General features: G+C 44.2%; 5 protein-coding genes across 5 annotated transcripts; 1 reads left to right on the top strand and 4 right to left on the bottom strand.

Moving 5' to 3' along the window:
• Positions 1 to 354: 354 nt before the first annotated feature.
• On the bottom strand, positions 355 to 1,692 carry RhiXN_01222 (Transposon Tf2-1 polyprotein; the record flags this gene model as incomplete). Its single annotated transcript, XM_043321041.1, has 1 exon — positions 355 to 1,692. One exon carries the CDS (start codon positions 1,690 to 1,692, stop codon positions 355 to 357), a length of 1,338 nt encoding a protein of 445 aa, XP_043180053.1.
• A 7,251-nt stretch (positions 1,693 to 8,943) lies between these two features.
• Positions 8,944 to 9,534, top strand: RhiXN_01221 (Retrotransposable element Tf2 protein; the record flags this gene model as incomplete). Its single annotated transcript, XM_043321040.1, has 1 exon — positions 8,944 to 9,534. One exon carries the CDS (start codon positions 8,944 to 8,946, stop codon positions 9,532 to 9,534), a length of 591 nt encoding a protein of 196 aa, XP_043180052.1.
• A 1,109-nt stretch (positions 9,535 to 10,643) lies between these two features.
• On the bottom strand, positions 10,644 to 11,816 carry RhiXN_01220 (Retrotransposable element Tf2 protein; the record flags this gene model as incomplete). Its single annotated transcript, XM_043321039.1, has 1 exon — positions 10,644 to 11,816. The coding sequence occupies one exon, from the start codon at positions 11,814 to 11,816 to the stop codon at positions 10,644 to 10,646; it is 1,173 nt and encodes a 390-aa protein (XP_043180051.1).
• A 135-nt stretch (positions 11,817 to 11,951) lies between these two features.
• On the bottom strand, positions 11,952 to 14,761 carry RhiXN_01219 (Retrotransposable element Tf2 protein; the record flags this gene model as incomplete). The annotated part of the gene is made up of 5 exons (XM_043321038.1): positions 11,952 to 12,662; positions 12,732 to 13,160; positions 13,242 to 14,014; positions 14,071 to 14,423; positions 14,448 to 14,761. The coding sequence occupies 5 exons, from the start codon at positions 14,759 to 14,761 to the stop codon at positions 11,952 to 11,954; spliced, it is 2,580 nt and encodes an 859-aa protein (XP_043180050.1).
• An 802-nt stretch (positions 14,762 to 15,563) lies between these two features.
• RhiXN_01218 (Retrotransposable element Tf2 protein) lies at positions 15,564 to 24,116 on the bottom strand (the record flags this gene model as incomplete). Its single annotated transcript, XM_043321037.1, has 4 exons — positions 15,564 to 16,037; positions 18,299 to 18,480; positions 19,017 to 19,115; positions 20,816 to 24,116. 4 exons carry the CDS (start codon positions 24,114 to 24,116, stop codon positions 15,564 to 15,566), a joined length of 4,056 nt encoding a protein of 1,351 aa, XP_043180049.1.
• Between the last annotated feature and the right edge of the window lie 78 nt (positions 24,117 to 24,194).

The following is a 24,194-nucleotide window of genomic DNA, read 5'->3' as shown; positions in this document are numbered from 1 at the left end:
AAAACCTCTTTATGACTACCTAATTCTAAAGTAAATATACATTCTGAATCTACCAAACCGGAACTAATGTCTCTTCCATCAATCACTTTAAGGCAACATGGTACAGATTTTTTTGTAGTAGGTATACCATATTGTTTGATCAGGTCCTTGTGTATGAAGCAAGATGAAGCACCTGAATCAATCATAGCCCATCCAAAGAAGGGCTTCATTTTCTTGGTAACCTTAGGGTTGGGAACTTGTTGAACGCAAGAAGCTTGAAAATATATATTAAAGGAGATATATTATTTACAGAAAAGATTTCCAAGCTATCTAAATGTCCATTATTTCCCTCTGATACACTGTTCCCATTAGTGTTCAGAGGTCCCCATTTTCCAACTCATCCTCAGAGATATGGGCCTCATGGCCAGAGTAGGATTTTGAGGGGCATTGATTGGCATAGTGTCCCCTACCTCCACATGTTGCGCATATAATGGGTTTTTTGCCTTTTGAAGAGGCAGAGTCTAAGTCCATAGGGGAAGGACCAGAATTGCGCAAGGAGGAGGAGGAGGAAGCCTTGGGAGCAGGAGTGGAGGTGGCAGTGGCTGGGTGGTTATCCTTCTTGATAGTTTTGAAGGTAACGTCCATGGTGGTGCCATCATTCCACTTAACAATTGGAACTGCAATCCCTTTGGCATTCTGGCCAATTTTTTGAAGGACCCCCTTCTTTGCCTTTCCATCCACAATTGCATACACCTGTTCCCCAACAGACAGTTTATCCCTGGGCGCTCCCTGGGCTGCTGTTGACATAGAGGTGCTGGATTTGCTTCCAGATTGGTTTGAAGAGGAAGATGAACCCTTGTGCTGGGCTGCAAACTGCTCTAGGCGTTGATCCACTTTAAGGGCCTTCTCTGCAAGAGTTGCAAGAGTTACAGAGGCATCTGCATGGTCATAATCTTGAACCATGAGAGTTTCCTTAATTTTGTGGGATAAGCCATCATAGAACATATCCCTGAGAGAGGGGTCATTGTAACCAAGACCTTGAGAATAGGTCTGGAAGTCCTTGTAATAATCTTGGACTCCCTTGGTTTGTTTGAGGGTGCGCAGCTTGGCGCAGAAGTTCTCAGTCCTATTTTGGACATTCCAGCGTGCATTGAATTGCAGCCAGAAGGCATCCAAATTGTGGAGCCAAGAAACAGGATTCCCTTTAACAACGTCTTCTTCCAGGTAGGGCTCAAGCCACTCATGGGCCTTGCCATCCAGGCAGGAGATAATGAAAGCAATTTGCTCATCCACTGTTGAGCCAGGATATGAAATCCTCAGATAATGTGATACAGCAACCCTAAAAGAGATTGCCTTATTTTTGTCAGACCCATCAAATTTGTCTGGCATTGCAAGTTTGGGGGCCTTGGTAGCCAAGGCAATAGAAGAACCAGACGCAGCTGCAGTGCCTATTTTGGCAATATCAGCCCCAAGTTTTACAATTAGGGCGTCAAGGTTGGTAATGCTACTGTCATGGTTTGAGAGGGTAGCCTGAGTGGTACCAATGTCTGTGTGATGGGCAGCCGCTTGTCCTATGACCAAGGAGAGGTTTTGATTCATAGCCAGGAGGAGGTTTTTGATCTCCTGGGCCCACACAGGTATCTCCTGGATATTGGTGGGGACAGACAGCGCATTGGGATTGGCATGCACATAGGTGGAAGGTTGGGTTGACATAGTGGAGAAGGAGGGATGTGGAAGATACTAAGTAATGTCCTTGCTAAATAAGGCAACTTCACTACTAGTTTAGGAAAGATGGGAGGCTAGATGATTGGCCCCACTAAGCTCACAGTTTATTCTTTACGCTAATCACTGTCTCAATACCTAGCGTTGAATGCTCCTTACAACTGATCAGCAAGCCTTGGATGGGCGTGATACAGAGGCAGGTTTTGCACAAGCAGGTCTTTGACTGTCTGTGACACAGAAGAAGTTGTGGAAGACTTTTGGGTGGACGTTTGCAATGCTAGCCGTGTAACAATAACCCCCTAGTGCAACAATCACCAGTTTTGACTATTATCTGGTTATGCTGGATCACTAGTTCTTGATGGGTTGTGCCAGTACTAACACCCTAGTTGTCCACAAGGGTTGGTGATGAAGAACTCAACCTAATGTCAGAGCCAACAACTACCAAGAGGTAAACCTAACTAGCTATTGCCTAATATAGGACTTATCAACTAGTAGGATCTAACAATGCTCTAAGGCAAAGCCAGATAAGGGGTGGACAAGACCAATAACAGTTAAGTGCACTATGCTGTTAAGACAGCAGGGCTAAGAACCAAGGCAGGGACTATTACACTCAAGGTGCACCTGATTGTATGCCAAGGGTAGGTAGTGTTGGAAGGGATAAGAGGTTGAGTTCTGAGGCTTAAGGCTCTCAGAACCCTCCTTATATATTCAACAAGCAAGGGGAATAGTATATACAGTGACAAACACAATAACAAAGATAAGGTCACATGACCAGAGATAAGAAAACAAGATCACATGACCTTTAGTCATGTGATGAGATTACATAATAAGCGCTCAGCGCCTAAATAGCATAAAGATGCATATATCCATAAATCTTCATGAAAATAGCGCATATATTCACTATTTCTTCAACTTAGTGGATTCTAAGGCGGTCACGCCTCTAGGGCATGACAAGGTGTACAGTGTGTAGTGCAGTGTCAATGGTGTGCACAAGCATGTGTAGATGCAACATGGAAATGTGGTATGAGTGAGGAGGGAAAACAACAAGGTATGGCATTAGGGCCAGGATGAGGTGGTGACATGAAGAGGCAATGTGAGGATGTAAGAAAAGAGCAGATGTGTAATTCAATCTAGCAATGCACTAGTAAGGCAGGAGAGGGTCTGGGGGGAAATGGGGGTAGGCATGAACAGGAGTGGAAGCAGAGACTTACTGGGGTCCTGAGTGTGGTCAAGGATATTTACATCCTGACACTCCAGGGCAGCCAAATGTGCATGCAGATGCTGAATCTTGGACAAGTGGGTGTGGGTGGGGCCTGGGCCAAGGATTATGTCCTGGGTAGGTGTGATGTCAATGGTGCAAGTAGGACCAGGGGGGGAACCAACAGCTGGAGCAGGCAGTGAGGGAGCAAGCAATGACCTGGGGGGTGCTGGGCAAACCAATGGCTTGTCTCTGTCAATGGGTTGCCTGATGCTGCAAGTGGTATTGCAATGCAGGGCAGGGGTGGGTGACGCCAGAGAGCTGGAAGGGTCTATGCGTGGGTGAGTGAGGGGTGAGCTGGCGCTGTACTGACACAGGGGTAATGTATCCTTGTTGATGCACATAGAGCATGGGCTCCTCTGGTTGCACTTGGATGTCCTGCCTTGCATGATGCAACTGTTGCAGCATGGGGGAGGCTTGGTGTGTGGAGCCATTTAGTGGTGTCAAAAGAACATAAGAGGTAGGACTAAGGAGGCAAGCAGGACTAAACAATAGGGGGTGGGGGTATGAACAAAAGTGGGTTGACCTGGTGGGCCACAAGGAAGGATTGGCAGCAACAGCCTAAGACTGAAATGAGCAATAGGAATTGGTGAACAAACAACAAAACAGAAAAAACAGAGAAACACAAGTGAATGGTGCTGCAAGTGATGGTGGGCTTGCAATGGGTGTGGTATGGATGGAAAGACAAACAACAGGGCAAGCGCCAAACTATGTATTACCAATGGAGTGTACATGTGTGGACATAGGATAAACATGCAAACCCAGCCTGGACAGCCCAGTATAAGTTTTGCAGCCTACACAGGCTCTGTTGCAAAACTCCACAAAGCAATCTTGTGATTGTCATGAGCCTCACCTCCTGACTTGTGTACTGGCTTGTTTGCTCTCTAGTCCCTTGCCAGCGTGTACTCAGAGAGTCCACCTTCTGCTTGATCTGTATCCATCTGATCTGTTTGTATGTTTCCTCTCTTCTTTGTTTATGTTCTTCCCACTTCTCTTTTCCTTCCTTGCACTGAGTCCAGACTTACTCTTTTCTAAGTGCTTCTATCTTGCTTATCTTGCTGCACACTGGCCTGCTTTACTGTATAGAGCTTCTTAACCATATGTTCTACCTTCCTGCTCAGTTGTATGGCCTGGACACTGCTCTTGTCTATTCATTTACTGTGTTTTCCATTTTGTTATAAAAGAGGACTATGAACTGTCTTGAAAACCACAAAAATAATTCACCTTGTCAATTTCCCACTCTCTCATCTGTGTGAATTGTCTCACTGTCTCACCACAGTTGTTAAGTCTTGGTTGTGACAGTAATGCCTGTGTATTGTGTGCATTGTTTAAGACATCAACACAGAAGCCATAAAGACTATTGAAGCTGTTAATAATACCAAAGTACCTGTGAGCACAAGTTGGGATAGATATCTTTGGACTGCTACCTGTTGTAAATTGGGGGAAAAGAGGTTGAGACTCTGGTGCTGAGCAGAGTCTCAGTTGGAAGATTCCCAATGTCCAAGCTGAGTAAACAGGTAGCTTCTTTAGGGTTCTATGGGTCTAGCTATCTTGAATACAATCAACTACAGATATATCCTTTCTCAGCATAAAGTGTCTTAGTCAATATTTCTGTAAGAGCAAGAGTACTGGCTCAGGTTCCCTTTGGCAGAGATAGTTATGTAAGTTTCACTCCTAGTTGCAGGAACTAACTGGCTACTTAGTATATATCCTTCTTTGAGGATGATTGCCTTTTGTTCCCTTAACCTAAGAACTCTGTATCAGGTCTACTACCTTTCCACACTATGTGTACTTGGGAGATCCACTTATACAAGTTTAAGTTATTTGAAATCTTGAGGCACAATATATCATACAATTGAGGGGGGGCAAGCCCAAACCCAAGAGTGACAGTCAACAGTAACAGTGAGTGAAGTGGTAGGAAGGGGGTGCCCTCCAAGGGTATGCAAGAGTCCCCTTTTATACCCTAGAGTGGCAAGGTTACTGAGTCATTCATCTAGTCAGAGTATGAGTAAGACTTGCTTAGGACTGTGCTTCCTAAGAATTTGATTGGTGGGTGGGAAGGCACAGATATGACTAGGATAGAATGTGACTGCTCTTGGGTTGAACTGCAATTAGTTGAAAATAGAAACATCTAAATACATGACTCAGTCTATCAAGAAATGCTTGGCAGCCAATGAGCACTTAGAGTGAGTCATTAGAGTGAGTCTGTTACAACCTCCTAACATATACAATCAGAATTGCCTCATTTTTCTATTATTTTTACTTTTTTTAACAGACTTGATATCTGTCATAAACAGAGGAAAATAGAACTAGCTGGAATTGAACCAGCTTGACCACTAAGCCATAGAGCCCTATTATTCCTCTGCTGACAACCCATGATTACACCTGCTACCCCCCAAATTTGGGCTTGGGCCAGCATGCAACCACTTGTACTGGTCATGTGACCATGTCCAGGACAATATCTATTGTTTTTCAATCATGTGATCCTGGTGCTTATTATGCCAAGATGCTGCACCAAGGTGCTGTGCCAAGGGCGCTTAGGAGAAATCCATGCTTCTGCGCAGCCCACAGCATGCTTCCTTTTTCACATGTAGTCTTCTATTCACACATGCACAGACCACATGTAATTAGCTAGTCTGTCTATATATACAGCAGGGAAATTGCTTGGAGACCCCAAGTCAATTTTACCTTGTCTCTTACTCATTAGAGAAGGTTCTCCAGCCAGCTAAGTAGTTGGCCCCCTGTCACAACCAAGAGTGAAATGACTGCTGTGAGATATTGAGATGATTCACACAGATGAGAGAGTGGGAAATTGACAAGGTGAATTGTTCTTGGGGTTTCCAAGCCAATTCACAGTCTTCTTTTATAACAAAAGTGAAAGGGGGTAAATACAAGGAGAAGGGACGGTGTCCAGACCGCACAACTTGGAAGCAAGATGGAGCATATGGCTCAGAAGCTCTACACATTGAACCAGGCTGGTGCACAGCAAGATAAGCAAGATAGAAGCACTTAGAGCAGAATAAGTCCGGACTAAGTGCAAGAAGGGAACAAGGAAGAGGGAAGAACATAAACATGGAAGAAAGGAAGTATACAAACAGATGAGATGGATACAGATGAGCTCCCCAGACAAATACATTGGGGGGAGGGAGGAGGTGACAGGCAGCACATAATCATGTCAGGAGGTGAGGCTCATGACACCCCCAGTAGTATAGCAGACTCACCCCCTTGTCTCACTCATCATACCTCCCAGGCCTTAGGCCCCTTTGCAGTTAGTAGCCAGTAGTAGAGTGCCTTAAGCACTAGTAGTATAGCCTAGTTAGATACTTAGTCAGGATTGCTTTGTATTAGTTATGGCCCCAAGCACCTGCCACTAGTGTGTACCCACCTTACAGTGGTGTACAACAGAGTCATTCTGGTGGCAAGCAGAATGGCTCATAAGCAGGATTTGCAGTGCCACTAGAAATTACTAAATAAGGGAAACCTTAGCAATCTCATGAGAGGTATGACTCAACTAAGCTAGGAATAAGGTTCATTTCCCAAGTTAGAGCTAGTCATGTGATGAGCTAGATGTAAAGATATAAATGTAATGATTAGTAAGGTACTTGAGCCACATAGATAGAATCTTGTGAAGCAAATATCTCCATGAGATCTTATTGTATGAGCATGTGACAGGCAGTGTTAGAACAAGCAAAAGGAGCTCTATTGAACAATATGTAACACATACAGTGAATATGAGCATTACATAGAGCAATGACAGGAATAATGGAAATAAGAGACAAATGGCCATTAAATCAGAATGTCAGATATATGCAGATTATGGTGGATGGTGAGCTGTGAATGAAATATTGTGAAATACATAACACTACCCAAATCAAACACATCATTAGGAACATCCAACATGATTCATGCTGTGATAAACCACTTCTGGTGCATGACACATTTGATACCTGCCAGGTGGGACTACACTGCCCACAACATGGCAAAAGTGTTCCACAAGAACATATTTAGGCCATATGGAATACCAGCAATCATAATCAGTGACCAAGACAAACTATTGACATCTATATTCTGGCAAACATTCTATTGCCTGGCCAGTACTGAGATCAGATTATCATGTGCATTCCACCCACAGACAGATGGAATGAAAGAAGAATTAATACAAAGTATGTCAGTGATAATACAGATGTGTAAAAACCCAGCCCTGAGAGACTGAGTACTCAAGTTACCTAGCATAGAGTTTGCAATAAACTTGACAAGGTTTGTGTTAAGAGTTGTGTAAGTACAGGAGTAAGAAAGAATTACTATATACAAAATGTATATGGGAATAACTGAAAACTAGTATTAAGAATCAGAATATATGCACAGATTATAGGCACAATATAAGCTAGGTTTATCAGGAATAAACAACTCCTAACAAATAGTCTACCAACTATCAAGTGCAGGTGGTTGGTTATGTATAGTACCTTAGACTAATGTTACTTAAGCCTAAGTGACTAAGAGTATGTATACTTAAGGTCTCTGGGATAGTACCTTAAGTAAGAGAGTTACCTGACTAATGTACAGGATTTATAGGATTGGCCTAATAAGTATAGGACTTATAGAGGCTTAAGTAAAAGTTAAGACTTATGGGGTTTACCTAAAGTATATCTAGGATTTAAGAGATATTATAGATAAAGCTATCTACAATATGGGGGGTATGGTGGATTGAAACACTATCACTCAATCACAACAATCCTTACAGTACTGTTGCACTATACTCAATGTTGAACTCAACAACTGTGACAGTCAAGGGGCACAGGGTTGCAGTAAGTACACTAATAGGTTACCCTGTGTCTGTTGGGACTGGCCTATGGTCTCAGTGTGCCAAATAACCTCCTATGCTATTTACAGTGAGTCAATCACTAAAGTAAATGCACAGATAAGCTGTTAAAGGCTTGTGTGTATATGTCAATATATAAGAGTGGATAAATGGATGCATTAGAAGCGTCTTCACAGGGTGCTTTTATACCCTGAGAAGGCACACAAACAAGTATATACATGATTGATACCAAGAGGGGGCACAGGAGGTACATGTGGTAACTGAAACACTTGAGGGAGCCAATACTTTGGTACATAGTAAACCAATAACAGATCCTAATATTTGTCCCAAGGCAGTATTTACCTGTGTGGGTCCTTGGATGTCCCAAGGCTAAGTGTTTCATCCTTGGAGTAAACAGTCCCAAAGGTATAATACTCCTGTATGGGGTACTTACAGTAAATGGGACATAACTCCGCCAAATGTCGTCCGTTTTGGGAGTTTGACCCAGCATTCTGGAGCGCACAAACAGGCGCACCTAAGCGCAAGCAATTCGGCAGTGTGACATGCCCGGGTGATGGAGAAAATGCGCATTTAGTGCGTTGGCGCTTAAGGGCTGATTAAGCGCCAGAGCAATTGCCTATGCAACAGGGGGGACCCTGAATATTTCTGTGTGTAGCCACAAGATAGAATCTTGAATAATAGATACTACAAACAGGAGAAATATTACTTGTTACTGTTTATCTACTCAGCTAAGTTTATATATATTTAAATGAGTGAGAAAACAGCATATATGCAAAAGATATTGCATATTGAGGATATTCCTGAAGCTTATAGGTTTTGCAAAGGTTGCAATTGGATAGAGGGACCTTGAAAACCCTAGTTTGCATCTTTATCTCACTTTATTTACTGTAGGATTACTTGTGTAATCAATAAAACAAGTACAGATTATGGAAGAAATGTCATATCCATAACAAAGCCTTCCTTGTCAGTTGCATACCACCCCAAGTTGGATGGGCAAACAGAACACATAAACCAGTTCATTGAGTTCTACCTGAGGTCATATGTGGCAGCTGATCACTCTGACTGGGCCAAATGGCTACCACTAGCAGAGTACGTGTATAACAATGCAAAACATGCCACCACAGCAAAAACACCATTTGAACTAGTCTATGGTAGGAACCCTGTCATGAACCCCTCTCAAGTCCAAGGAAATGTACTAGAGGTGGATCAAGTAGCAGAAACCCTAGCTAAAGAATGGAAGGAAGTGGAATCAGCCCTTTGGATGAGCAAGGAAAGGATGGCAGGCACCAGAGGAATAATCCCAGAATACTCCATTGGGGAAAAAGTCTGGCTAGACACAAAAAATGTAGAAATCAGATCCAATTCAAACAAACTGGACCCAAAATGTCTAAGCCCCTTTGAAGCAACCAAGAAAATCTCTAGCCACACCTACTGCCTAAGGTTACCAGAGACCCTCAAAATCCACAACATATTCTATGAGGGCTTATTATCAAAATCACATGAATCACCAAGTCAACCATTCCCAGAAAGACCCCCTCCTGAAATAATAGAAGGGGAAGAAGAGTACAAAGTGGAACAGATAATTGACTCAAAAAGACAAAAAGGGAAATGGTTTTACCTGATCAAATGGAAAGGATATGGAGCAGAGGATAACTCATGGGAACCTGAGGAGCTACTAGAACATAGCCAGGAGGAGATCCAATGCTTCAACAAGTTGCAACTGAGAAAGGCTTGTGACTCTGCCAAGAGCCTTTAAGGGGGAGGGCAATGTTATACTCCCTTAACATATACCATTGGAATTGCCTGATTTTTCTAATATTTTTACTATTTTTTTTGGACTTAATATCTTATGTTTTTTGATCAGATGATCTTGGCACTTATTATGCCAAGATGCTGTGCCAAGATGCTGTGCCAAGGGCGCTTAGGAGAAATCCATGCTTCTGTTCAACCTGCAGTACTCTTCTAAATTCCCATGTAGTTTTCTTTTCACACATGCACAGACCACATTTATTTAGTACCCTTGTCTATATATACAGCAGGGACAATTGCTTGGAAACCCCAAGTCAATTTTACCTTGTCTCTCATTCACAGAGGAGGTTATCAGAAGCCAGCTAAGTAGTTTGGCCATCAGTAGTCATACTGTTACCCCTTACTTAACCTACCACACCTCCCAGGCCTAAGGCCCCATTGTCATCAGTAGTTAGAAGTAGGTCACCTTAAGTGCCAGTAGTATAGCCTAGACAGTTAGTTAGTCAGCATTACCTTGTAATAGTTACAGCCACAAGCACCCTGTTGTACACCACTGTAAGGTGGGTACATGCTGGTGGGAGTGGGCGCTTACGGCTGTACTACTACAAGCAAGACTTGCGTAATCTACTCTAACTAGGCTATACTAATGTTGCATAAGGCAACCTGCTACTAACTACTGACAACAGGGCCTTAGGCCTGGGAGGTGTGGTAAGTGTGATAAAGGATGTGAGCGTCTAGACTACTGGGGGCCGGCTACTTAGCTGGCTGGCTACCTTCTCTAATGAGTAAGAGACAAGGTAAAATTGACTTGGGGTCTCCAAGCAACTTTTCCTGCTGTATATATATGCAAAGGGGTGCTATCTACATGGTCTGTGCACATGAGAAAGGAAGAACATAAAATGAAATAAGAAGAGTGCTGCAGGCTGTGCAGAAGCATGGATTTCTCCTAAGCGCCCTTGGCACGGCATCTCAGCGCAGCATCTTGGCATAATAAGCGCCAAGATCACGTGATTGAAAAAAGATAGATATTGAGTCCATAAAAAATACTAAAAATAAGAGAAAAATTGTGCAAATTCAGTGGTATATGTTAGAGGGTTATAACATTGCCCCCCCCCCTTAAAGGCTCTTGGCAGCATCACAAGCCTTTTTCAGTTTTGCTTGGTTAAAGCACTTGATTTTGTCCTGGCTGTGTTCAAGTAGTTCTTCTGGTTCCCAGGAGTTATCTCCAGGTCCATAGCCTTTCCATTTTATCAAGTAAAACCATTTTCCCTGTTGTCTCTTGGAGTCAATGATTTGTTCCACTTTGTATTCTTCTTCTCCTTCTATTGTTTCAGGAGGAGGTCTTTCTGGGAAGGGTTGACTTGGGGATTTGTGGGACTTGGACAATAACCCCACATAGAAAACGTCATGGATTTTCAGAGTTCCTGGGAGTTTCAGGTGGTAGGCGTGGCTGGAAACTTTTTCTGTGACTTCAAAAGGTCCCAGGCGTTTGGGGTCTAGCTTGTTTGAACTGGTCCTTAGTTCTATGTTCTTTCCATCTAGCCAGACTTTTTTGCCAATAGAAAACTCTGGGGTTGTTCCTTTGTCTCTTGTCATTCTCTCCTTGCTCATCCTAAGGGCTGCTTTGGCTTCCTTCCATTCTTGTGCCAGTGTGTCCGCTACTGTGTCTGCTTCTGGTACATTGGCTGGGACATTTGATGGGTTCATGACTGGATTTTGTCCATAAACTAGTTCAAAGGGTGTTTTTCTGGTTGCTGCGTGCTTGGCATTATTGTTGGCGTATTCTACTAGTGGTAGCCATTTGGCCCAGTCTGAGTGATCTGCTGCAATGTAAGAACATAGGTAGAATTTGATAAACTGGTTAACCCTTTCTGTCTGTCCATCAGATTTGGGGTGGTAGGACAAAGAGAATGATGGTTTGATCCCAAGGCGTTGGTACAGTGCCCTTAATAATTTCCCAGTGAATGTGGTCCCTCTATCTGAGACGGTTTTTATAGGTAATCCATGAAGCTTCCAAATGTGGGTTACAAATAAGTCTGCAAGACCCTTTGCAGTGACTCTTTTGGAAGTGGGGATGAAATGGCCAAATTTTGAGAACAAGTCAATAACCACCAAAATAGCATTGTGACCCTGGGATTTTGGAAATCCTGTGATAAAATTGTAGGAAATGGTGTGAAAAGGGTATGGTGGGACTTCCAAAGGTTTCAGGGAGATCACAGGGGCATGGGCGCGTTGATTGGCTTGGCATACAGGGCAACATTCAACCCATTCTTTTGCCAAGGACTTCATTCCTGGCCACCAATAGTTGCAACTTAAGAGTTCCAAGGTTCTTTGCTGACCTGGGTGTCCTGCCAGGGGCAAATTGTGGAATTCTTTCAGGAGCTTTTCTTTCAGGGGTTTGTTGTCAGGAACCACTAACTTCCCTCAATACCAGAGTAAATCTTCTTCCCAATTGTAATCCTGGTAGGCTTTCCTGATTGAAGGAGGGGTGCTGTCTGCGTTATCTGTAAGGAATTGGATAATGGGTTCTAATGATGGATCTTCCCTGAGCTTGGTGCAAATATCCATGATAATTTCCAATTCTTCTTCTGTTGTGTTGGCAAAGACTTCCTCCAGAAGCATGATTTCCGGTTCTGGAGGTTGATTGACGTAGTCAGAGCGTCTGGACAGGGCATCTGGTTTTCCTGATTGTTTTCCTGGGCAATAATGAATTTCAAAGTTGAAATTGCTCAGGAATATCCGCCAACATGCGTGCCTCCTGTTGAATGTCCTTGCCTGCATCCAGTACTCCAGGTTCCTATGATTGGTGAAGACTTGTACTGGTTTGTCCATTGCTTCTAGGAAGATTTGCCATTCCTCAAGAGCTTTGATGATTGCCAGGAGTTCTTTGTCATGAGTGTCATAATTGGCTTTGGCTCCTGAGAAAGATTTGGACATATAGGCAGTGGGGTGTAGGCAGTTGTCATCTCCTCTTTGGCTTGGAATGGCTCCCATAGCTACCCCTGATGCATCTGTTTCTAAGTAGTAGGGGAGTTCAGGGTTGGAGTGCACTAGGACTGGCGCCTGGGTAACAAGTTGTTTAAGCTCCTGGAAAGCCTCTTCCTCTGGGTGATTCCATGACCAAGTGGATTCCTTCTTTGTGAGGTTGTGGAGGGGTCAAGCAACTGAACTAAAGTTAGGGATGAATCAGCGCAGATAGTTGACAAAGCCCAAGAAGGCCTGAACCTGTTTGACAGTTCTGGGTGCGGGCCACGTGGTAACTGCTTCTATCTTTTTCTGGTCCATGGAGAAGCTGCTGGGGGAGATAACAATACCTAAGTAGTCAACCATGGTGATGTGGAAGTGATGTTTGGACAACTTGCAGAACAGTTGGTTCTTCATTAGGCGCAATAGGACCTCTCTAATGTGAGTGGGGTGTTGAGCAGGGTCTTCTGAGAAGATGAGGATATTGTCCAGGTAGATCACCACTGTGATGTCAATAAGATCCCTGAACAGGTTGTTCATGAAGTGCTGGAAGGCAGCTGGGGCGTTGGTGAGGCCAAACAGCATGACCAAGTATTCAAATAGTCCATATTTGGTTCTTAAAGCTGTTTTCCATTCATTGCCTTCCTTGATCTGTACATTGTTGTAACCCTAACATAAGTCCAGTTTGGTGAACAGTTTAGCATTCTGGAGTTTAGCCATGAGGTTGTCCTGTCTGGGTAGCGGATATACATTTTTGTGGGTGACCTCATTGAGCTTCCAATAGTCCACAACCAGCCTAAGGGATGCATCCACCTTTTTCACAAACATGACTGGGGCGCTGGCAGAAGAGGTGCTGGGATGGATCTTCCCTGTTGCCAATTCCTCATCAATATGCTGCTTTAGGGCTTTTGATTCTGCATCCATCATGCTGTAAATGGGACCAGGGGAGAGTTTGGCATCCAGGACTAGGTTGATGGAGATATCATACTCCCTATGTGGAGGGAGGACCTTGAACTCTTCTTCACCAAATACCTTGGTGAACTCATGATATTGAGCAGGGAGGTCTGCCAGGGGGTTTGGGTCAGCTTCTTCTTCTGAGGCAATCTGTGCTTGTTCAGGGAATGTGACTAGTCCTTGTTGCCAATCAATGAGGGGAGCTTCTGTTGTCAGCCAGGTCATGCCAAGGATTGCTGGGGTGTTGCCTATGGGGCAAACAAGGAAGGGGATGGAGTGTGTGTGGCCATTGGCCAAGACCATGAGTTGAACCTGGTGCCAAATGCAACCAGTCTGGGAGATTGTACCATCTAACATTCTCACAACTTGTGGATTTTCAAGTTGGGTTTTTGGAATTTTATATTTTTCCACAATCAAGGGGGAAATGAAATTTGATGTGGCTCCAGAGTCAATGAGGGTTCTAAGGGGTTCCGTTGGGAAGTCATGCAGTGATAGATCAATAAATAATAGTGGTTTTTTATTTGAGTCCAGAGCCAAGGATACAAATTCATAATCCAATACATGCACATCTAATCTAGGGGCCAGGGGCTTGACAGTAGTCCTCGGCCTTAGTTTTTTCCCAAACCTTCTTCCTCAGCCACTTTGGCAACCTCCTTAATGGTGGCTTTCCAGCTGTTTGGACATTGTTTGATGCCATGTCCTTTTTGGCTGCATTTGATGCAGAGGCCTGATGCGTGGCAGCAGTCCCATTCCTCCAGGGTAACGTAATTAGGATCCTCTGATAGGCAGACCTGTTGAGTGGTGGTTGTGGAGGTGGTGGCTACCGTAGCTGGGGACTTAGCCAGTTGCTTTTTGGGCCAGTTCTCCTTGTTTTCCCAACAAGTGTTGTCAATTTTAATTGAAGCTGCAAAGATGGCCTCAAGCTTGTTGGGGATGTTGTCCTTGGTGGACAGGAGTTCCTTGACCTTCCAGTGAAGGCTTCACGTGAACTGGGCAATGTACGCCTCCTTGTTCCAGTCTAATTCCACAATAAGGTTGCAGAACTTGGTGATGTACTCAGACATGGTAGTTGTCTGAGTCAGCGCAGCAATTTTTCTGGCGGCCGCCCTCTTGGCATCTGGGTTGGCAAAGGCTTCTTTGAATTTGGCCATTAAGGCTGGAATGGTGGTTGGGGGACTTCCTTTGCCCTTGATGATGGTCCCAATGATGGGGAGCACCCAGTCAGCAGCCTTATCTGTCATATGGTACAGTATCCATACAACCATCTGCTCTTCTTTGTCAAACTGATCCTGGTGGAGGGCTACCCACAGCAGCATGCAGTCTAGCCATGGGTTGCCTTGCGTCCCCTAGTGTTGCCCTTGTAAGGATCTGGGAGCTCCATTTTGGGTTGCTTCATGCTGGACCCTGCGTCAAAGGGGGTGAGGGAGCTAAGACTCCTAGGTGTGCTGCAAGGCTCTTTTTTGGGGATCCTCCTGGGTTCCTCTTCTTCTGAATCAAAGCCTGTCCCTCTTGAGGGACAGAATGGGGCCTTGAGTCCATGTTGTAGACACACTCAATACCAGGGAATTAATTCCCATTTTCTCAATTTTAAATGAAGTAGATTGGACTACATTTTCAGTCATGTGACTTTGGCGCTTATATCATATGCTAAGCGCCAAGCCACATCCCCATCCGCGCTTAATCAGCATACATAGCCACCTCCTCCTATGACATCATCATGACACATCAGTGACACATATGCATGAGTAAGACCAACTGCAGAGCAGGGTTCTTATTGGATTAGGTATTGGATATTGTATTTGTATTTAGTAGATCTATAGAATATATAAGGAGGCCAACTGACCATGGTAACACCCAGGTTGATTACCTCTTGTTGCATCCACTCAGTGTACAAGGGCCTTACACCCCAGTCAATACTTAGCTAGCCACTTAGATTGTTCTACACTGCCTTAAGCGGTCTTGTTGCTGTACTTAAATAACTTGCCACTGCCATAAGCAGTCCTGTTGTTGTAGGATAGCTGCTTGTCACTGTAGATAGGCCTTTTGTTGCCCTAAGCAACTTTCTCTTACAGTAACCCATGGCCACAAGCACCAATCCCTTGACATCCTAACAGACATCTAGGACAGTCCAGGCCTAACCATGCCTGGAGTGTGGGCTTCTCCCCCCTTGTGGGTTGGGGGAGTGACAGGCCCAATCAATGGGCCAGGCTGGGCCTGGGGGGCTCCTTGGTCCTTGTCACCAATAAGGTTGGTGGTCTCCTTGCATATGGCTTTAAGCTTGACAAGCTGTTGGCCCTGGATTCTGATTTGGTCCTGTAGGGACCCAAATGTGGCTGTGAGGGCTGTGACAGCCTTGAGGAGAGTGGCAAGGGACGGCTCTGGTTCCATCCTTGGCAAGTCTTGCGGAGCAGGAGATGTGCTGCAAGAGGGTGGTTGGGAATGGGTAGGAATGGAACATTGGCTAGCATGGCTGGAGGGACAGGAGTAGGGATGTGGGACACCACAGCGCGTGGATGGAATAGTGATATGGCGTGTGGGGGTAGATGTGCCTGATACAGGACTTATGAGCGGTTTTTGTGCAGAGTGTGAATGCTAAACCCTTGTGTCAGACACCTAGCATTGGACTATCCCTACAACAAATCAGCAGATCTGGCAATTGTGATATGAGCGGGTTTTTAGCAAGCGGGTGAATCAGCTGTCTAGGGTTGCTATCTGCTGTGTTCCAGCAAAACATGTGGTATGCAGGCAATCAGAACTTGTCAGCCTTATAGCAATTTGGTACTATGTGGGGGTGGGGATTTTTTGATTACTATACTCTGCAAAGTGGCCCCAATCACAGTTATTTCCCTTGTGCTAGTACTGGGAGTCTTCTTGTTGTTGATCAAAGCCTACACAAGTCAATTTTACAATGTCATACACCACTGTAAGGTGGGTACATGCTGGTGGGAGTGGGCGCTTACGGCTGTACTACTACAAGCAAGACTTGCGTAATCTACTCTAACTAGGCTATACTAATGTTGCATAAGGCAACCTGCTACTAACTACTGACAACAGGGCCTTAGGCCTGGGAGGTGTGGTAAGTGTGATAAAGGATGTGAGCGTCTAGACTACTGGGGGCCGGCTACTTAGCTGGCTGGCTACCTTCTCTAATGAGTAAGAGACAAGGTAAAATTGACTTGGGGTCTCCAAGCAACTTTTCCTGCTGTATATATATGCAAAGGGGCACTATCTACAGGTCTGTGTGCATGAGAAAGGAAGAACATAAAATGAAATAAGAAGAGTGCTGCAGGCTGTGCAGAAGCGTGGATTTCTCCTAAGCGCCCTTGGCACGGCATCTTGGCGCGGCATCTTGGCATAATAAGCGCCGAGATCACGTGATTGAAAAAAGATAGATATCAAGTCCGTAAAAAATACTAAAAATAAGAGAAAAATTGTGCAAATTCAGTGGTATATGTTATAGGGTTATAACACACCCACCACTAGCAAGTACCCACCTTACAGTGGAGTACAACAGGGCCAGTATGTGTTGCAAGCTAACTGTAAGGTTGGTTGCACACTGATGGGGTGGGTGCTTGAGGCTGTACTACTACACTGGACCAACTATTCTAAGGCTATACTACTGGGGAGCCTGCTTAAGGTGGTGTGGGAGTATCTAACTACAACAATGGAGGGCCTAAGGCCAGTGAACTACTATGCTACTGTATCTACTGGTGAGTGAAGGGTCTTAGGGACCCAACCTACTGTTGATATCTCTGAAGACCTGTCTGTGAAGGTAGACAAGGTAAAATTGACTTGGTGTCTCCAAGCAATTTCCCTGCTGTATATACATACAAGAGATCAACTGTTCACAAATAGATAATAGTGGGAAAGGAAGTAGAAATGTGAGATAAGAATTGTGCTGCAGACTGCACAGAAGCATCTTTGTTATCTAGGTGCTCTTGGCATGGCACCTTGGCAGGTCTTGGTGCAGGATCTTGGCTTAGTAAGTGCCAAGGTCATGTTATTTAAAAAGGAAAGATAGAGAGTTTGTAAAAAATAGTAGAAATATCAGAAAAATCCAGCAAGCTCAGTGGTGTAATTGGTAAGGGTGCAACAGTATGCAATGACTTGTATTGGTCTGTTTGATTGTGTCCAGGACACCTTCTCTTCCCTTTTCTGTTGTAGACACATCTGATACCAGAGAATTTGTTCCCATTTTCTTGAATTTAAAACAAGACAAACAGGCTATCTTCTTGATCATGTGACTTTGTTGCTTATTCTACACACTAAGCATCTTGCCACATGCCCTTCTCTGCTTACTAAGCTATATAGCCACCTCCACCTCATGACATTATAGGTAACATGTATGCATGAAGGCTGCTGATGGAGTAGGCTTCTTATTGGTTATGGTATTGCATATCTATTTGTAGATAGTATAGCCTCATTAGAATCTATAAGCAGGGTAATTGACCATGGTAATCCCCAGATCAATTACCTCTTGTTGCACCTTCACATTTTACAAGGGCCTCATACCTCAGCACTACTAAGTAGATGCTTCCACACTGCCTTAAGCAGGGTCACTGTTGTACTTAGATAGCTTGCCATTGCCTTAAGTGTTGGGTTTGTTGTAGTATAGTTGATTGACCCTGTAGACTATTTACTTGTTGCTGCCTTAAGTAGTTCTTCTTTACTCTTGTATTTACATGGCTGCAAGCACCAGACCCACTTGATGTCCCAGACCAAGTCTAGGACACTTTCCTCTTGCCTCATTCAGTTCTTCTGTGTGTAGCTGATTGCTTGAGCTTGAGCTTGCATGGCAAGACACAAAGCTGTTCTGGCTCAAGGGTCTTGAGTCCCCTTCTGGTATCACATACCTCAACATTGGGTCCAAGAGTTGTCCACTTAGCAACATGGTTGGTTGCATCCCTAATGTCTAGATTTTCTTGTTCTGTTGAGAATGGCTTGGGCCCATTGTTGCTTCCATTGTTTGCTTTGGCCTTGTCTTCCACAATGCTGGATTTGGGAGCTGTGATAGCATGTAGTGTCTCAAAGTTGCCTGATTCCCCCAGATTGTCAACCAGTGCCCCTTGATCCCCAGTATGAGGTCATTGATGGCCCTCTCTGTGGACTCTAGCATGTGTAGGGGAATTGGGCAGGCTTGTTGCAGTAGCTCTTGTGGGTAGTTTGCATTGCCAATCCTTGGCTTGTCCTCTATCCTTAGTGCCTGTTGTGCAATCCTAGACATATCTTCCATTATGCCCCATTCACTGTCCACAACACACTGGTAAGTTATCTTGGCACATTTGTTGAGGGTCTTGGCTACTGATATCACATTCTTGACTGATTGGACTACTTGTTTCACCTTTGCCAACAGGTTGTTGATCCACAGCCCAATTGCACCCCTCTGGCTTGCCTCCAGTGCTGGTTGGAGTGGCAGATTCTGTGGCACTCTCTTGGTTGAATCTGGTAAGGTTGTGGGAGCTGGATCAGCTGGCACTCCTAGAGCTTGTAGGGGTAGTGGCTTGGGTACCAGTATGGGCCTAGCATTGAGCAAATACCTGTTATGTACTTGCTTTCTTCCCTGGTGCTTACCTTTGTTCTGCTTGGGGAGAGTGGCTTCTTCCCCTGGCAGTTGACCTGCTGTGGCATTTCTTGGTTGAAGTGCTATGTATGGATGATCTACTGTGTGACCTAGTACTAGGATGAGCACCTCTCTGTTTAAAGCATCTTCTTGTGCATGAGTTGTGAGTCTAACATTCACCCATACTGGAATCAGCTGTTTTGAGGGTACTGATGCCAATAATACTTTTGTACAGATCCAGCTGCCCTCTTTCAATGTGTGGGTAATGGTGTTGGTATCTTGGGTGCAGCCCCAAACCTCCTTGCTGGCTCCTTTGGTGTCCTGGAGGGTTTGGGGCTTGCACAGTTTTGAGGCTACTCTGCACAACAGTGTTGAGCAGTTGTAGTAGCCCAGGGTCAACTTGGTTGTACTGCTCCTGCTGATACACTGGTGTGTTGTTGTATTTTTGGTTGTGGTCTCAACTAGGTTGCCAATGTCAATTATGTGGCATTTTGTATGTTGTAGTGCTTGTATCTCTGGTAGTACTGTAATAAAGACTGTTGGCAGCCTCAGACTGTTGTGTTTAAGCTTAGTTTTCTCTTCCTTGAATATGTGCAAGCTTGCACCCTCCAGGGTTTCAGATCCACTATTGCTAAGCTCATTGTAGGGTGTGTCTCCCCATTCTGCCTATGGTAATGCCCCAGCTTGTTTGGCCCTGGTAGCTTTGAAGTATTGCTTGAGTGCTTCTAAGTGCCTTACCATGCACTATGTTTTCCATGTGCAATCTCCAATTTGCCACATCATCTAAAATACTGTGTTACTGCCCTTGCTGCAATGTACCACTATTTTCTCTACTGCCTATTGGTCATCATTGGCTTTTAGCAAGGCAATTTGCCTGCAGTTCCACTGGGGAACCTATGGTCCTTGTAAGGTGTTGTAGACACATACCATACAACAGAATTTATTCCTATTTTCTCAAAGTTAAACAAAAGGAAACAGAGTACTTTTTCAATCATGTGACTTTGGTGCTTATGTCACAACCTAAGCTCCTTGCCACATCCCCCCCTTGCTCACTAAGCTATTTAGGCACCTCCACCTTGATGACATCATAGGTGACACATATGTATGAGTAAGGCTGCTGATGGAGAAGGCTTCTTATTTGATACATTATTGTAAATAGTACAGCCTCTCTTGAACACATAAGGAGGGCAATCAACCATGGTACTGTCCTGCTTAATTACCTCTTTTCACATCCACACACTGTACAAGGGCCTTAAGCCCAGCAATCACTTGATTACTTAGATACTGTCATAACCCATATCTGGAGGGGTTATTACCATATATATACACTGTCAAAGATATATAGAGTATATATGATGCACAGTGATATATTAATAATATAAGTTGCTGGGGGACGTTGCACTCCCCCTGCCCCCCTAGCTGCAGGCCAATGTTAAGGGAGCCTGCAGGCAAGGTCTGAATATTATATTATTATAGAAGAGATTATGTCATCCCCCCCCCACCTCAAATCCGTAGTAGTTTAGTATAGTATTTGATAAAGGACTGGAGGGGGGAAGGTCATGTGACCTGGACTTAGAGAATATCACTAAGTCCAGCCATGTTGACCATAAGTCTCTTATATGTGGGAACCTGGGGGTTCTGAGTGCATAAGTGCGAGTATATGCGTGTTTCCGGTGGCCGTAGTGTGTACCATGAGTGCCCTGGTATGTGAATAGAGGGCACAATAGGGGTGTGGCTCATGACATTGCCCCCCCTTTTGCGCCTCTTTAGGGGACTTGAAGAGGTGCATATCTGTTAGAGTGAGACACACTCATATAAGCAGATTTCCCCTTTATTGTCTTCTTTTTCTTTCCTGGGGTTTTGATTTCAGGAGGTAGAGGCCCATTAGGGAACTCCTTTTTGAATCTCTCCATGATCTCAGGCAGTTGGGCAATCTTTTCAGCCCTCTCCATGGTATCCTCTAGCTCATCATATCCTTTCCATCTGACCTGATATCTCAGCCCTTCTTTGTCCTGTCTCCATGCCACAATCTTTTCCACTTCATACTCCTCTTCTCCTTCCTCTGTTATGATGGGGGGAGGTTTCACTTGTCTTCTGTGGAAGTCAGTGTCCTCTTTGAAGGGAGCCAGGAGGTTGAGATGGAAGACATTGTGGATTTTTATGGTGTTAGGAAGGTCTAGTCTGTAAGCATAGGATGAGATCTTTTCAGCAATAGTGAAGGGTCCAGCTTTTTTGTTGTCCAGCTTCTTTGCAGGTCTCTTTGTTTGGATGTTGGTGGTCATTAGCCACACTTTATCTCCTACTTTGTATTCCTGTCTGGGTGCCTTTTCCTTTGCTTTGTGGAACTCCATGGAGGCCTTGACTGCATCCCAGATTAGTTCCATCTGTTTGGTCATGTCTTCTGCATGTGGTACATTGGAGGTGGTAGGTGCAATATTCCATTTTGGGTGCATTCCATACACTGTCTCAAAGGCTGATTTGCCAGTTGTAGAGTTGACTTGATTGTTGTGACAGAACTCAGCTATAGGTAGCCACTTTGCCCAATCATCTTGTGCATAGTTGCAGTAGCTGCACAAGAATCCCTCTAACCATTGGTTTGTTCTTTCTGCCAGGCCATCTGTCTCAGGGTGATAAGCAGTAGAGTATAGAGGTTTTATTCCCAATTTCTCATATAAGGCCCTTTGGAATTCATTGTTGAATACTCTGCCTCTATCTGAGATTGTTGTCCTAGGGGTACCATGCAGTTTCCATACTTCCTTGATAAAGATTTCAGCCGTTTCCTTAGCATTGGTTTTTTCTATGCAAGGAATGAAATGGGCCTGCTTTGAGAAGCGGTCTATTACCACTAGAATACTGTCATATCCATTGGATAGTGGAAGTTTGACTGTCATGTCATAGGCAATATCCTCCCAGGGCCTGCTTGGAATAGGTAGTGGTCTTATGGGGACTGTATGTTTGTGGCCTTTACTCCTTTGACAGTTTTCACATGATTCCACATATCTGTTTACTTGGGCTTTCATTCCTGGCCAATAGTAATCTCTTGACAGGAGTTCCAAAGTACGTGCTTGCCCTTGGTGGCCAGCAATGGGGGAGTCATGGTACTGTTCTAGGAGTTCAAGTCTGATAGCCTTGCTGTCTGGTACAAAGATTCTTTCCTCATACCATAGGAGTTCTTCTTTCCATTGGTATTTAGTAAATTGTTTTGCTACACTAGGAGGAAGTTCTTCCTTGTGTTTGACAGTGGCAATCAGTGTTTGAATTGACTTGTCTTCATCCTGAGCCTCTCTGATCTGAGAAATAATGTCTGTTGTTACCTCTGCCTTCATTACCAGGAAGTGTTTAGGATCAATCATTATCTGTTCCTTGTTGGGAATGTCTAAGTGATCAGGTCTTCTTGATAGGGCATCAGGCTTTTCAGACATCTTTCCAGGTCTGTAGACAATGTTGAAGTTGAAGGGTGCCAGGATTTGGTACCACCTTGCATGTTGCCTGTTGAAGGTGTGAGCTGTCTTCCAGTATTCCAGGTTTTTGTGATCAGTGTAGACTGTGATGGGCTCAGTTGTGCCTTCCAGGAAAAGTCTCCAATGTTCCAGGGAAGTAATGATGGCTAGTAACTCCTTGTCATGTGTGTCATAGTTGGTCTGGGCATCATCAAAGCTCTTGGATAGGAAGGCAATAGGGTGTAGGTAGCCATCAGTGTGTCTTTGGCTAAGGACAGCACCCATAGCTACTCCAGAGGCATCAGTTTCTAAGAAGTAAGGTTTCTGGGCATCAGGGTGAATAAGTACTGGGTCCTTTCCAATTTCCTCCTTGACTCTATCAAAGGCTTGCTGTTCAGCTTCACCCCACTTCCACTTTACTTCCTGCCTGGTAAGTAGAGTTAGGGGTTTTACAATAGTGCTGAAGTCCTTGATAAAGTGTCTGTAGAAGTTGGCAAATCCTATGAAAGACTGCAGTTGCTTGACAGTCTTAGGTTCCTTCCATTCCTGTACTGCCTTGATCTTTTCTTTCTCCATGGAGATACCTTCTGGGGTAATCACAATGCCAATATAGGTCACTTCAGTGGTGTAGATTAGGCACTTTGCAAGTTTCAGGTATAGGTTGTTGTCCCTGATTCTTCTAAGTACTTCCCTGAGATGTTTGGTGTGTTCTTCTCTATTCCTAGAGTAGATCAGTATATCATCTAAGTAGATAATCACTGACACATCAATCATGTCATGGAAAATATGATTCATCAACCTCTGGAAGATTTGAGGGGCATTTCTCAAACCAAAGGGCATCACACAATAATGAAAGAGACCATCCTTTGTGCTGAAAGCAGTTTTCCATTCCTCTCCTGCCTTGATCCTGATGTTATTGTATCCTGACTTCAGATCAAGTTTGGAGAAAATCTTGGCATCCTTGACCTTTTCTAGAAGGTCAGACTGCAAGGGCATGGGGAATTGATCTGTGATGGTGATGTCATTGATCTTCCTATAGTCCACTACTAGTCTCAGTCCCCCATCAGCTTTCCTCACAAAGAAGCATGGGGAAGCAATAGGAGAGTGACTTGGTTCAATTTTCCCATCCAATAGTTCCTTTTCCATATATTCCTTCATGGCTTTGGACTCTGCTGGAGACATGGGATAGGCTTTAGCAGGTTTTGGAAGTTCACTCCCTCCCTTGAAGTTAATGGAGCAATCAAAGGATCTGTGTTGAGGGAGTTGTTTAAAGAGCTCTTCAGAGAATACATCTTGGAAGTCTTCTATCTCAGAAGGGAGTTCCAGTATCTCTGCCAGTTTTCCTTTTATAGGTTCCTCATCCTTATAGCTTAATGAGAAATCCCTCCAGCAGATGGTAGGGTTGGCTTCTCTTAGCCAGGAGAGACCTAGGATGAGTGGAGTATCTCCTAGTGGCATAGCATAAAAGGTCTGTCTGAAAGTTCTTCCTTCAATGATAAGGTTTAAGATGGCCTTATATTGAATTTTTTCTTCTACTTCTTTCCCATCAATGGCTATGACTGTCCTAGGGGAGTGGAGTTCAATCAAAGGAATCTTGAGGTTCCTAGCAAAGGTAATATCCATGAAGTTTTGTGAAGAGCCAGAGTCAATAAGTGTTTTAATAGGGTCCATGATTCCCTCAATGGAAGTGTAAGTGGATAGAGTATCATTTGTTCCTTTCATAATATACACTTCATCACTATCCTCTGA

This window comes from Rhizoctonia solani, chromosome 4 (assembly GCF_016906535.1).
Source record: "Rhizoctonia solani chromosome 4, complete sequence".
Taxonomy (NCBI): Eukaryota; Fungi; Basidiomycota; class Agaricomycetes; order Cantharellales; family Ceratobasidiaceae; genus Rhizoctonia; species Rhizoctonia solani.
Note: the sequence above shows the minus strand (reverse complement) of the source record. Positions and strands in the feature narration are given on the sequence as shown.